This window comes from Fringilla coelebs, assembly GCF_963513975.1.
Source record: "Fringilla coelebs genome assembly, chromosome: 17".
Classification (NCBI taxonomy): domain Eukaryota; kingdom Metazoa; phylum Chordata; class Aves; order Passeriformes; family Fringillidae; genus Fringilla; species Fringilla coelebs.
This window is the reverse complement of record NC_140043.1, coordinates 4,012,350-4,027,262: the sequence shown is the minus strand read 5'-3', so window position 1 is coordinate 4,027,262 and position 14,913 is coordinate 4,012,350. Positions and strand designations below refer to the sequence as shown.

The following is a 14,913-nucleotide window of genomic DNA, read 5'->3' as shown; positions in this document are numbered from 1 at the left end:
ACCACTGCCATTTAATGAATTATTTCCAAGCCTTTTTGTTGGACAGGTATCACTAGAAAAAGCTCCTACAGATGTTCTGCTTTTAGATGAGTTATTGTCTGAAGCACAAGAGCTGGTCCAGAAATGGCAAGCAGCCAGGAATGGCCCCGTCCCCCCACATCCCATCGGCTGGGCCGATGGAACCAGGGCAGGTGATCTTTTCCCTTTCCTCTCCTTACCTCTCCTTTCCTTCCTTCTTTTTCTTTCTTTCCTCTTCTTCTCTCTCTTTTCCCCCCCTTTTTCTTTCTTTCTACTCTGTGCTCATATAGTAGGTCAGGCACCAACATAACGTATTCCCACACCAAGTGACTTTTTGTGCACTCTCCGACTTTGTGGTTCTTTTCCACCACGAGCATTTACGAGTCCTGAGCTCTCCCTGCCCGTTTGTGGCCCCACTCGCTCCCGGGGCGGCGAGACTCCGGCAATGGCGGCGCCCCCTCCCCCCGTCCCTGAGGGCACCGGGCGGGCCTGTCCCGCCAAAACCCGTGAGGGGAGCGGGGCGTGGCCGACGGGGCCGCCCGGGGCAAAGTGCAGGGGGCGCCTGAGGGGCCGCGCGTGCCTGAGGGGTGCGGGTGCGTGAGGGGCTGCGCGCGCTCGGCCTCCGCCATGGCGGCAGAGCTGGAGTCGCTGGAGTTGTGCCTGGAGCGGCACATCCCGCCCGGGGAACTCGCCGAGGTGAAGCGGATCCTCTATGGGGGCGAGGCCAGGTGCGCCACCAGGACGGGCTCGCCCCCCGCTCTGAGGGTTTCCGTCCGTCCCTCCTCTCGCCGGGCTCCGCGGGGGTGCCCGGCCCGGGCGTGAGGGGAAGGGGGCAGTGTGAGGGCGGGTGGGCAAGACTCAGGGCTGGGCTGAGGGGGAAAAGGAAAAGTAGGGCCTGTGGTGCTGCAGTGAGGTGGCTGGGGTTTTTTGGAGGTGATCCGGGTGTGGGGAGCAAGGCAGTGCGAGAAGATGACGGACAGGATGGAAGACGTGAGGGAGTAGTGATATCGGGGCGATGGAGCCTGAAGAGTAGGGATTAAACTTGAGGGGAAGACATGGGAGGGAAAGTGTTTGTAATCCAGGTATGGCCGGTGGAAGTTTGTGTGTGTGCTCCTTGATTTCTGCAGCAAGGTGTTAATGTCTGGGAATGACAGGAGGACAGAGGGCGATGATGGGTGAGGTGGAGGTGAACAAGCGGGAATCAGCACAGGAGCTGGGCTCTGCCTGTACCCTGGCTGGTGGGTGATGTGGGGCATGCGAGCTTGGGTGTCTCTGCAGGGTAAGACAGAATTGTCATCCCCTTGGTCCATTGCATTCAGAACAGGAAAAGAGAACATCTCATCTTGAAATGTCTTTGTTTCCCGTTCAATCCAGAAAACTTGATTTGCCAACTGCTGCGGTGTCAGCAGCTCAGGAAAGAGATTTTGAACTACAGGGCTATGGATTTGAAGCTGCTTTGGAGCAATTGAGAAGGCCACGTATTGTTCGAGTGGGACTGATCCAGAATAAACTTCCTCTTCCCACAGACACAGCAGTGGCAGTCCAGGTACACAAACTGGGACTGGGGCTCTTTCTGTCTCCTCCTCTGCTGGGTTGAGACGTAACACAGTTCAGTTGTTGATTTTAGGAACTTATCATGAAATGTCTAATGATTGCCTGGCAGTACAGGACCCATCACTACTGCAGTAGAGCATTCTGTAAGAAATTTGAGTGACACATTTAGGTTCATTGTTTCTCAGAAACATCTCCTGTATTTACCTAGCACGTCCAACCTGCTTGCAGTTTTTCCAAAGCTCAATATAAGTAGCTCATTTTATACATGAAAATCCTTTGCCTCTAAAATGAAACAGAAAATCATTTACACAAAATCAAAAGGGATGGCAACCAGAGGAAACCACAGGTGCAGTTCTTGTTTTAATTGAGAAATGTTCCATTACAGGAAAATCCATTAGAGGAAACAGATTAATAAAGCTGTGTTCATTATTCTTTGTACGGCAGTGAGTGAAATCTTATTACAAGATAACATGGTTTAGTGGTGACTTGGCAGTGCTGGGTTAATGGCTGGACTTGGTTGATGATCTTAGAGGTCTATTCCAACATTAATTATTCTGGAACCATCATCTTTTAACATCTTGGACACAGCAGCACAGAAGTGACAAATCTGTATAGAAATAGTCTCCTGGGACTAGCTTTAAAAAAGGGAAAGAAAATACTGCATTTGTAAAATATCCTGGAGTAGTAGTTTTATACGGTGACAGGACAGAACATTTCTGAAGTAGTTTGTTTTGGAAACATTACCTATCACAGATGCAAGTCATTAATTCAGTGAACAGATCAAGTTTGGGGATTCTTTATAAGGGCTATTGAATAAAGTACCAGCTGTATTAATGATTTTACTTTATGAATAACTAGTTAACTGTTTCTGTAAATCAATGTACAGTTTTTGATTTCACAGACATAGACAAGACTGCAGTCTTGTCTTAATTAATTTTTTTTTTGAAACCTGAAAGTAGCAATGCAAAGTACTACGCCTATGCTTATCTTTACATAGAATACTCTAGAAAATATAATTCATATTATATTCATATATTCATAAATACTTTGATCATCTTTCTTGGTAATAATTAGCTAGCTGTTAGGACAGAGGGCTTAACATCCTGTAGGTTGTTTACAATGAGAAACAAAATTATAGTTTTTGTTGATTCTGTTTAGATTTTCAGCTTTTTGCGAGTCAGGCAGCAGTGAGTTTCTAGCTATATGAATGTTGCAACCATGGAATTAGAATCCCATTGGAATGCCTTCTCTATTTTCAGTATCTAAATGCTTTTAAAAGTCTAACTCTATTACCAGTGTTCAGGAATGATTCCTCGAGTTACTCCCCCTGGAAGCAATGGCACTAAGTATAGAACAGGATAAACTCAGTGTGAGCAACGGGTGTAAAGCCAGGCAGGTGACACAGAGGTGAGTTAGAGCATGTGGCGTTTTTAGTGGTGTGACATTTCTCGCCCTCAGGTGGCTGCTCTGCACAGACGCATCGAGGAGATGGTGGGCGTGGCTGCCATGTGTGGGGTCAACATTGTGTGCTTCCAGGAGGCTTGGAGTGAGTATTGCCGTGGTTCCCTCTAGGCTCTCTGAGTGCCCTCTATTGTAACAGCTGTCCTGTAAATGAACAGTAGAAATCTTCCAAGCTACAACAATTGACTGTAGTGATTTGCTTCCTAAAGGAAAAACCAAAGAGTCTGAGGTAGCAGGACTGTATGGAAGAAGTATGAGGGGTGTGTTGTATTGAAGACTGCCATGTGATATTTGGAGCTCCTTCATAGCATCCTTTATGATCCTTTCCTCATTTTTTTTCTCCTAAAATTTTGGTTTGTTTTTCTAGAAAGGTATTAATATTTAAAAATCTGCTTTTAATTAACATGGAATGTTTGAGGCTTAATAGAAGCAAAACCCTTTACTTTCATGGGCAGGTGAAAATCCATGAAATGTTTGTGAAAGCAGGTTGTTCACAGTTACACCAGTGGCTGGGGTATAATGTCTTTTTGCCCCTTCACTAAATGCATCCATTCTCTTCTGGTTTGCCCTGTGTGAGCTCAAAACTCCTTGCCCTGGCTAAAAATGTTTTAAAATAGCTTTTACCTTTAACAGTAGAAGGAAAACAGTTGAATCATTAATTGCTTAATTTTTTAATCTGTATTCATGCAAATATCATTTATTTCTTAAATGACATGAACAATTTTATACATTTTACTTTGCTTTGGTGTTTTCCAGCCATGCCCTTTGCTTTTTGTACAAGAGAGAAACTTCCTTGGACTGAATTCGCTGAGCCAGCAGAGGATGGGCCAACAACAAAATTCTGTCAAGAGGTAAAAAACCAAGCAAGTAAAAAAAAAAGACCAACTGACATCATTTGAAGGAAAATACAATATATTGGTGAACTGGCAGGCAGAATTTGCTGTATTTCTGATTTGTACCTGTCTTATTTAACATTTCTAGTTAACATGTAATGCTGTTTTACCTTTAATTAGCTGTTTTTTGGCTGTGATGTCTGTCATTCTGGGGTGCTGCAGGCTGGTGTCTAATAGAGGAATTGTGTTCATTTGTGCAGCTTGCAAAGAAGTACAATATGGTTGTGGTGTCTCCAATCCTGGAGAGAGATGAACTGCATGGTGGAATTCTGTGGAATACTGCAGTGGTCATTTCTAATTCTGGAGCACTCCTTGGCAAAAGTAGGAAAAATCACATTCCAAGGGTTGGAGATTTCAATGAGGTAAGGTGCAGTGTTGTGACAGTCAGGTTAGTCTTACCTTGCAGCCCTTGTTTGTGCCAGCATGTGTTGTGTCAGAGTCACAGTGGCAGGAAATGCAATGTGTTTCTAGAAAACGTGGTTCATTTGCTGTCAAATCAGTTTTTCTGAGATGAAGTGATAGTTAATTTATCAAGAAGGAATAATTTTTGTGAGAATGATGAGTCTTAAAGGAAAAATAACATTGGATCTTGTTAGGTACTCTTCCTTGGCCCAGTGAAACTTCAAAAGTATCAGGTGTCCTTTAAAAGGATTGTTTAAGTTACAGCTGTGTTATGTTTGTTGTGCATGATTGGCTTGGGTAGTTTTGTCATGTGTGCACGTTGAACTTACTTTAATTGGCAGGGCAATTGTTTCATGGTTCAAGCATGAACATTACTTACAGCCTTTCTCTGTTTTTCTGTGGGGTTGTCTTGGAAATGACAGTTCTTTTGCTTGTGCTTATTCGAGCAGAATCCCTTAATTCATTGTGCCTCTGACTGAATAGCTGGTTTATGGCATCTTCTGTTTGCTAATGGCCTTATTGCAGCTGAAGCCCCCAGCAGGTTTTGGGCCGTCCTCCAGAATCAGAAACTGAACTGGCAGTAAAGGCAGTGACTGGTAGATCTGAAACGTGTTTATCCATCCAAACAATTATCACAAGCAGAAAGATCAGGATTAAAAATTAACTGAAATCTAAAAATACATTGTCTTACCTGACTAAATCTCTCCTTGTCAGCTAAAGTGAGTAATTAACAGAGGCATTTCTGCTAAGCACTGGAGGCTGCTGTATACCTGCAGTAGCTTTTGTTCCCTGTCTGAACATCAAACTGAGGCATCAGAACCTAAAGTGCTTTTTTATTAATATAAAAAGTTCTTTTGGGTGTCAAAACTTTGTGTTCAAAGACCTCTGGAAGTTTTGACCTTGCTCCCAGTCCTGATCAGGCTGGTTTGAGTTTCCCCAGAAGAGGCTGTTAATAGAGTTCTCCACAATGAATTTCTGGCACAGCCTGTCAGTCACCAGTCTTAACTTTGTATTTTTAACACTTATTCTGATATTGAATATTATTTTATATTTGTCATTTAGCTAGCAAAACTAGTAACTAACAAATCCATTGGTTACTTTCCACATTTTTTTATTTGTTCTTTATGTAGTCCAACTAAAAATAAATTCCTGTTGCTTGTGCTAAAATATGATGTGTTTCAGTTTTCCTGACAGTGTTTCGTGGAGAATCAACAGATTCCAAGAAACTGATTGTTTGCTATGAAACTGTAATGAGAGACACCTAAAAAAAGAATGTATTTTTACTTTCTCATGTGAAGTATAAATAGTTTCCCTGAGAGTTTTGCATAGTTGCTAAAAGAAGTTAGGTCTTAGAATCCTAAATGCCAGAATTACTACAAATCTGTTTATAGCTTCCAGATATCCTGTAATGATTTGGTGTTTGTATCTGCTTGTTACAGAATCAAGTAGTGCTTACCCAAGACAACACTGTCTTCAGCTGGCTTTGTTAGCAAAGCATTAAGTCCACTTTTCTCAGCTGAACAATTCTGATAAAGCAACTTCAGAAACCACCCAGGCTACAGGAAGGGATTATATTCATCTCTGTTACTTTAATGTTGTTTTCTTTATCAACAAAGTTAACCTCAAGGAAATATCGAATTTGAAATTATTTCTTGTGGATTGTCTCTGTAGGGCAGATGGGAAAGGAGCCTTGTTAAAATCATGCCCGTTGAATCAGTAAGAACTAAATATAAAGGGCAGAGAGGTTGGTCTGTGGCCTATTCAGCCATGTGTGGGAGGCCTTATAAACAAAAATCAATCCTTCTTGAGACATCACAGTTTATTGCTGTGGAGAGGATTGTGACCTCTGGTGTGAAATAAAGAAATAGGAGCTGATGAATTCCCTGAAGCAACAGCATTCTTTTTTTTCTTCTGCTGTTGTAAGAAAAGAAACTGAGAATAGGAGAAAAAATGGAAATATATTCATTCATCAGAATTGTTTTGAAAAAGACTTGTGTGAGCACCCACCATGTGGTCTGCTGTCCACAGACATGAAAGGAGATCAAATCACTGCCCAAGGGACTGTGCAATTTCATGAGAACTGATAATAAACAAGAAACATGAGATGATTATTTTACTGGACATACTGAACCTGTAGCCCTTGGTTTCAGAAGGTGACCCCCCTGTATCTTTCACGTCACTGTCCCACACTTATAGGAGGCCCAGGTCTGTTCCCCAGCTGTACCTGCTTGCTTTAGGCCTCAGGTGTTTCCACTTCCTTCAGGACCAGTGGCAGTTGCAAGGAACAGATCATTTCAGTAAAGAGGGCTCTGCTTTACAGCACACCTTCCTTCTGTGATGAGAGATGTATCCTGTTGGCTCAGGATGGTGCATGGTGTCCCTTGCTCTTCTGTCTCAGATCAGCACCAGAGGATCCTGTCAGCACTCAGCCTGGCCACTGCAACTTCTGTGCTCCCTTGGGATCCTCAGTATTGTATAAGGAATGTTGGGTGGCATGTCTTGTCTCCTTATCTGTGGGTCTTCATCACTGTCTTTGTCCTTGTCTGAACCTGGTGATGGTAGAAGTTCCTTTGCTTGAAGGCAGGTATAAGAGTGTAATTTCAGTGAATACACACTCCTCCTGCTGCCTTGGCATTCCTGTATCCATCTTTTCTACTGCCTAAGTGATTTTGTAAATCTCATCATATTATCCTCAGCCTTCCATCTACAGATTAAAAAGCTTTTTTAGTTAGAGGTAATTCATTGCACTCTTTTAAGATGTCTGCCTTTGTGGGGTTTTGTTGGTTGGTTGGACTTTTTACTTTTTTGTTTGTTTGTAGTCTACTTACTATATGGAAGGAAATACAGGACACCCAGTGTTTCAGACACAGTTTGGGACAATTGCTGTGAACATCTGCTATGGACGCCACCACCCTCTGAACTGGCTCATGTATAGCATGAATGGAGCAGAGATCATCTTTAACCCTTCTGCCACTATAGGGACACTCAGGTAAAATACAAACTGCCATTGCTTCCTTTCTGGGTTAACTGAACCTCTGAGCCTCTCACTGGGGCCTAAAAGGCACCTTGCTGAGGTCTTGGGAGTGTAGTCTCCTTGTTTTGCCTTCAAAAAGGAGCCTGCATTCTCCTCCACCAGGAATTTTGGGCTTCCAGTCTCATCCCAGTAACTGATTCTCTTTAAGAACTTTATTTTACATCAGCAGCTCTGCTGTCTTTGAGACAGCATTCACCAGCATCCAGCTGGTGCTCTGAAAACTGAGAGTTTATTTCGATTTTTTTATGTAATATTTTTGCTATACAGTGGGTAGTGGTCATGTTCAGGCTTATTTTACCAGCTTGCATTGTCCACCTAAGGAGAATGGTATGAAATTGCAGTTTTCAGAACAAGCTGAGATACCCTTTTCTCGGAATTTTCTTTTAAACTGTTGGCAATTTTATGATTATCAGGCCTCTTGAAACAGACTGGACCAGTGTCAACTGTCCCTTGAGATTAATCTTCTGCAGATTAACAGTAATTGCGCCCAAGTGACTTGATTTCTTAAGAGCTAACTGTGGCTTCTTGGACAGAAAACATGCAATGTGAGGCAGTGAGAGTGTAGATTTAGCGCTGAAGTGTGCAGTGAGTGCCTGCCTCTGTTGTGTGTGTGCAGTGAGTGGGCGCCTCTGCTCTGTGTGTGTGCAGTGAGTGGGCGCCTCTGCTCTGTGTGTGTGCAGTGAGTGAGCGCCTCTGCTGTGTGTGTGCAGTGAGTGAGCGCCTCTGCTGTGTGTGTGCAGTGAGTGAGCGCCTCTGCTGTGTGTGTGCAGTGAGTGAGCGCCTCTCTAGTGTGTGTGCAGTGAGTGAGCGCCTCTGCTGTGTGTGTGCAGTGAGTGAGCGCCTCTGCTCTGTGTGTGCAGTGAGTGAGCGCCTCTGCTGTGTGTGTGCAGTGAGTGAGCGCCTCTGCTGTGTGTGTGCAGTGAGTGAACGCCTCTCCTGTGTGTGTGCAGTGAGTGAACGCCTCTCCTGTGTGTGTGCAGTGAGTGAGCGCCTCTGCTGTGTGTGTGCGGTGAGTGAGCGCCTCTCCTGTGTGTGTGCAGTGAGTGAGCGCCTCTGCTGTGTGTGTGTGAACGCCTGTCCTGTGTGTGTGCAGTGAACACCTCTCCTCTGTGTGTGCGCGGTGAGTGAACACCTCTCCTCTCTGTGTGTGCAGTGAGTGAACATCTCTCCTCTGTGTGCGTGCAGTGAGTGAACACCTCTCCTGTGCATGCAGTGAGTGAACACCTCTCCTCTGTGTGTGTGCAGTGAGTGAGCACCTCTCCTGTGTATGCAGTGAGTGAACACCTCTCCTCTGTGTGTGTGCAGTGAGTGAGCACCTCTCCTGTGCATGCAGTGAGTGAACACCTCTCCTCTGTGTGTCTGCGGTGAGTGAGCACCTCTCCTGTGCATGCAGTGAGTGAACACCTCTCCTCTGTGTGTGTGCAGTGAGTGAACACCTCTCCTGTGCATGCAGTGAGCGAACACCTCTCCTCTGTGTGTGTTGCAGCGAGGCGCTGTGGCCGATCGAAGCCAGAAACGCTGCCATAGCCAACCACTGCTTCACGTGCCCCATCAACAGAGTTGGAACGGTTCGTATCTTCCTCGCTTCATTCATGCCATCATTCAGGCCTTGAGCATGGGTTTGTTCAAGGCAGCATGGGTTCCCCTGCTGGGTAACCACTGTCCTAGAGTTTATGATGTGATTTGAAGATGGACAGTAATGAAGAGATTGAGAGCTGCCTCTGTAGCTGGCAGCCTACTTTTTGGTTGTGGCTGTTTTCCGTTCTTGAATTGAATCTTTGTAATAGGCACACTTTGCTAACTCTTCCAGTTTCTCTGGTGAAATCAGTATTCTTTTAGCCAAAATGAGTGAAAAATTCATATATCCTCAAGTCATCCGTACACAACTTGTGGCTGTTGTACAGCTGCTATCTGGACTGGAAAATTCTACAATTGATTAATGCATGCAATAGGTCATTCTTACCTTCAGACTAGTCCAATTACACTATGTGTATATTTTTAAAATTAGATTCCCTGCAAAAATCCAGAATTGTCCCTGCTGCTATGTGAATATGTTTGTCTTTTTTTGTGATCTGAAAAGATATATTTGGTTAAACATCTCCTCTTTTGCCTCTTAAAACTTGTGAAATGGATACAAGGCATGTTCCCTAAAGCGTATGAACAACAGGCAATGATACAAAAAGACCTTGTGTTCTGTGCTATCCATCACAGAAACTAGGCCCCTCTGATGACTCCCTTTAGACAGTGCTGATTGTGTGCCAGAAAAAAATATTTGTAGATTTATATAAACTCCCAAAATATGATAGACTAAGGATTTCTTGAATGAAGTGGAATTACACTGCCACCTATGGATTCCTCTTATTTCACAGGAATACTACAAGAACGCCTTTACTTCTGGAGATGGTTTGAAAGGTATGTTCAGAAATCACATTCAGTACCAGTTCCCAGATTTGTTGGAAGTTAAAGAGAACAATCAATGAGGAGTATGAGATTTTCTTGTACGTACTTATATGTTGAAACCCAGTAATTTGTGCTGTGAGAACTGTGGCTGCTTGTGGCTCCATCCAGAGTGTGCCTGAGCCTTTTTTAGCCAGGTTTGGAGCTAAGTGTTTTTAGCAGCTGCATGAGAAAGGTCAGTGGAATCCATGGCTTAGTAATACAACAAATGTGATTGATTTTTTGGCACAACTCAAGAGTTGTGCAATATAAAGTAAAATCTTTTCTGTGCCTCAAATCCCAGTGTTTTCACCTCTGACCTTTTATTGAAAATAGAATGGGTGTATCTCTGTCAGCCGTTTCGAAAATGTTCTGATTTGACAATCAGAATTCATTTAAATGCAAAGTAAAAAGCAATGAAAGCAAAGCCTTTAGTCCAGAGACTTAATAATGGGAGAGCAATAGTGGTGCATTATTTGAAAGGCAGTGCAGGGAAATTTTCCCTATTACTTCATGGTGTAGTGTGCATGAAAATTATAACTGGCCAAAACTGCAGTTATTTTAGGATCATGCTGTGACTCTTCAAGATTATTATCTTGCCTAAAGGACAGTGAGTCCCCAAGAAATGGATCAGGTTTTGTGGGACACTGCATGTTAAGTTACAAACCTATTTGCAGATGACATTACATGCTTTTTAAAAATCTCTCTAAGCACACCATGAGCTGGGCCATTTCTATGGCTCCAGTTATGTGGCTGCACCAGATGGCAGCAGGACCCCGGGACTCTCTCGCACTCAGGATGGGCTGCTGGTGGCAGAGATGGACCTAAACCTCTGCAGGCAAGTCAGTGACAAATGGAATTTTAAGGTAAGCCTGACTGTAAAGGAAATACAATATTAAAACAAACAAGTTTTGATAATGATGCTTTGTGGTTGTCAGTTTCCCTGGGTCTGGATTGAAGGCACTTGGACTGTAGTTCATGTTCACACTCAGGTGTTTATTATTTCTTATCAGTAACACAGTCTCACTTCTGTGAGTTCAGCAGCTTTTCATTAGAAGGTACAAAATGGCCAACAATCTCTTGTTACAAGGTCTTTTAAGACTGAACTGTTCAATTAAGAGCTGACACCTGGATTATTTTGCCTTTTAACCCAATAACTGATCCCAAAGGGCCCCCCAATGCAGACTTGTCTGCCCAATTACAAAATGCCACCCAAACCCATGGAGAAGAAACCCAGGACAACACCCTGTGCCCTCCATTTTGCTTCCATCCACAACATACAAAAAATCCCAAACCCTCAGTTTCTCACCTGCACTATTCTCTATGAATGAGGGTCAAAGTCAGTGCTCCCCTGGGGGTCAGGGCACCCAGAGCAGACAGAGAAATATTCCCAGAGCCCTGGGTTTCCACAATTCTGTGATGTTACAATAGTTAAAAGGCAGCCTTTTTTTTTTTTTTTTTTAAATTTTTTTTTTTTAGCAGTTCAGAGCTTAAATTGTTGAAGTAATTTAACAGAATGCTATGGAGGCCAAAAGCATAAATGGATTTGGAAAAGGAGTAGCTAAATTCAGGGAAACTAGGCCAGTAGCTTTCAGATGAAAACTGTAGCCTCAGGACCTTAATGTGGATTGCCAGCAGCTCTGAGGATTGCTGGGGAAGAGTTTTGCTTTCCTTGTGCAGTGAATGCAGCCATTTGTTGCTGAGCTGAGCCAGGCTCACTGGATCTAGCTAACATGGTATATATTCTTAAAGGCCTTAATTGTCAGTTTTGGTGAAATTTAGTGAAAACCCAAACCCGCGAGCTTGAGAACTTTCTGAAGGCAAAATTCTTGCAATGTTAACTTCCTGTATTTGTGGATATGTTGAAACTACAAAGAAAGAACTGTGTACTGAATATATTCGTCTCTGAAGCATCTTAACACACGTTTGAATTTATCTAAATCAGATTAAGATAGCTGCAAGCCACTCCATATGGCTTTAACAAACCTTATTTATTACTATTTTTTTTGTATTCTGAGGTAAAGCTAATTTGGTTCATCTTTCCAGAGGGTATAATTGGATTTAATTTGTCCAGCAGCAGTGCTGGTTGAAGAAATGGCTACTTCAGCACAGCAGCTTGCTCACCCTTCAGTTGTGCCAGTACAAGCTGTGTGGGGTGCTATATTATATACTGATTTAGTGGAGTGAGCAGATTAATTGTTTTTAAACAAACAACTCTCCTTTTTTATTCTGATCAAGTTTACAACCGGCCACACAAAGATCCTGTTGGAACAAAAAAAGTGGCAACTCTGGAAATAGGCTTTGTTGATGAAGAAAACATCTTGTTTGCTTCTGTGGAGACAGATCTTTTGTTCCAGTTCTCAGTACTGCTAAAGACTAGAAGTTTTTCCTAGTCACTCTTAAGATCAGCATGATTTGAATCCTAACAAAATAGAGCAGAACTCCTGGCTAGCAGCTGTACAATATATGTAGGTTCTTCAGTGATCACCTAGTACTTAAAGTAATCATTTGCAAGGAGTGTCAGTTTTTGAACATCATGCAAGCAGACCTTTATTTTATAGAGCTGCTTTATTTGCCTGTTGTTCATTATAGTATGGTGCAATATTCGACATGTTTTGATGTCAGTTTGACATAAAAATGAAAAGTCTCTGTGGATTTGAAATGCTGAATAAGCTCTCTAATTAAAAAAATAGTAATTTTTTATCTATAGCTCAATTTCTTTGCTAATATTGCTCATCCATACACAGGGGCTAAAACCAAGAAGTAATTTCAGGTCATCTTCTGGAACAGAATTGCATTTGTTATTTTACAGATGCCTGTGGTAGGCATGTGGTTGTTGCCATAATGGAATTAAGTTGTGCTGAAAGATTCTTAGCTTTTCAAGTCAGGCACGCATTTAGTTTTGCTTTGCCACGAGTCTGAGGCCCTCGCTGCAGAGCAGAGGCTTGGTGTGTCAGGAAGCACATGGAGCATTGCTCCTACCAGCTTAGGAGGGGTATCTGAACAAAAGCAATTGTATTGATTAGGAAAAACAAACAGTAAAAGCAAAACACTGCCCTTTGGCTGATTTATGTAGAATTGTGTATTTTTTGTTTTCAACTCCTGTGCTTTCAGCACCTTTATTTCATGTTGATGGTGTGGAGTGCTATTGTTGGGTTTTGGCACTTAAGGCACAGCTGTGGTTTTGTTTATGTGACAGGGGAGAGCTGTTTCCTTTTCCTCTCAGTTGTGGCCAAGACAGAGGTGATTCTTGCTGAGGGGAATGAGGAAGTGTGGTCACAGGTTTTCTCACCCACTGCAGAAAACCTTTAACAAGTAGGAAGCTAATTAACCTGCTCTGGTATTGCAGTTTGCACCCAGTGATGTCTGAAAGGGACATTCTGTAGAGTGTCTTTGCTAAACTTAGAGCAGCAAAGGGGTTAAACAAATTAAATAAAGATGTAATTTGCCTCTCTAAAAACCAATGTTGTGGGTTGTGCACTCAGAAGAAGACAATGGCACTACATCAGGAGCTGTATTGCAGCACTTCCAGCACTTGCTCTGTTGCCCAAACCATTGATATTTTGTATTATTAATGGGTGAATTAAGAATAACCCTAACAATGTCACAGTGGCAAATATGCAAACATACTGCTGGCAGCAGGGTTCTTTAATTGTCAAGGACATGACATGAAGCCCTAATTACTGAGACACTCCTCTGCCTTCATTGACATAACTTAAAAAATTGTTGATGCATAAGAAAGCAAGTCCACCTTTCACATTCAACTTTCAGCTATCCAGAATAGCTATAATAAGTAGTAAGTCAGTGGACATGACTGTCACTGAAGGAGAGCTGCAAAACAAGAAGGTGTTCATTTAAAAGTTGGACTTTTCAGGGTGGAACTACACTTCTTTTTTTGATAGAAATACAGTCCTAGGCAACATAAGTTCTTTCATAAAAAAAATGTTTTTATAAAAAGAAGTTCCTTTATTAAAAAAAAAAGTTTGTGCTCAGGCACTGGAGATCTTGATTTTGAGGGAATTATGGTTTTGATGTTTGGGACAATTAAATCATATATTGTCATAGAAAGAACCAGCCAGTGGATATAAATATTTTCTACTGAAGTACTTTTGTAGCTTACTTGAAAGAACTGAAGCTTTGATTTTTCTTTTCCAGATGACTGGTAGATACGAAATGTATGCAGAAAAGCTTGCTGAAGCAATCCAGCCTTTCTTTATACCCAATATCATCAAAGAGTAAGAGAGCATCTCATTACACTCAAATGTTACAAGACAAATTCAAAGTTACTGTTGGATTATAGCTTTACTGTGAATCACAAGTTGCTGTTTTAATGTTGTCAGTTTAATTTCATGTAACCAATTTTAAATAATAGGAGTTAGAAGTGTGTTGTGTAAAAATAATTTAAAATGGCTTCTTAAGTGTTTGTCATTTACACTACTGAGTCTAAAGTTGTTCCTAGCTAGAAATACATCCAGTGTTTTTCCAGAGTAGATACAGTGTACTGTGATAGAGTTGATGGGATGAATTCAGAGGACATGAAAATTCTTACGTAAGCTTTGCATTGTACATCTGCTTCTGCTTTCTGGTTTTTACCCTCTGCCCAAATGCATAATTTAGGGAGAAATGAGGCAGAAATTGTTTTCATCTGGGTTTTGTTGGCCTTTTCTGCTTACAAACTACTTGATGCAGTTCAGTTGTAGCTGAGTAATGTACCAGACATCCCAGCTGTGTGAAGATTTGTGGGTGCTGTAAAGCAGGACTGCTTTGGTTCTGTTGCCTTTTACACAACCACAGCTGGAGCAGTGTCTTTGCTGGGCCCCTTCTAGGTGCAGAAGTCGTGCTCAGAGCTTTGGTATCTTCTGAAGCTCAGTGCCCTGAAGGGAAGCAGAAATAGAGACCCTGGCCAGCGCACAGGCAAGGCTGGGGCAGTTGCATGCTTTTCACTGTGAACAGAAAGCTCAGGATGGGTAAGGAAAACTCCTTCCCTGGGGCTGCACTCCAGTAGGATATGTGGTAGCTGCAGAGTACACAAACCAGCTCTGGAATAAAGGTAGTAATGATACATTTGCTATTCTTAGGCAGTACTGAAGTTTTAGTAGTATATTTAGTATTCTT

The 14,913-nt window shown here is 42.4% G+C and overlaps 1 protein-coding gene across 1 annotated transcript; it reads left to right on the top strand.

Annotated features, from left to right (window-relative positions):
* Window positions 1-645: 645 nt before the first annotated feature.
* UPB1 (beta-ureidopropionase 1) lies at window positions 646-14,061 on the top strand (the record flags this gene model as incomplete). The annotated part of the gene is made up of 10 exons (XM_084217126.1): window positions 646-746; window positions 1,393-1,564; window positions 3,031-3,118; window positions 3,790-3,884; window positions 4,127-4,288; window positions 7,148-7,317; window positions 8,849-8,930; window positions 9,732-9,774; window positions 10,510-10,664; window positions 13,954-14,061. The coding sequence occupies 10 exons, from the start codon at window positions 646-648 to the stop codon at window positions 14,035-14,037; spliced, it is 1,152 nt and encodes a 383-aa protein (XP_084073252.1). The 3' UTR covers window positions 14,038-14,061.
* Window positions 14,062-14,913: the final 852 nt, after the last annotated feature.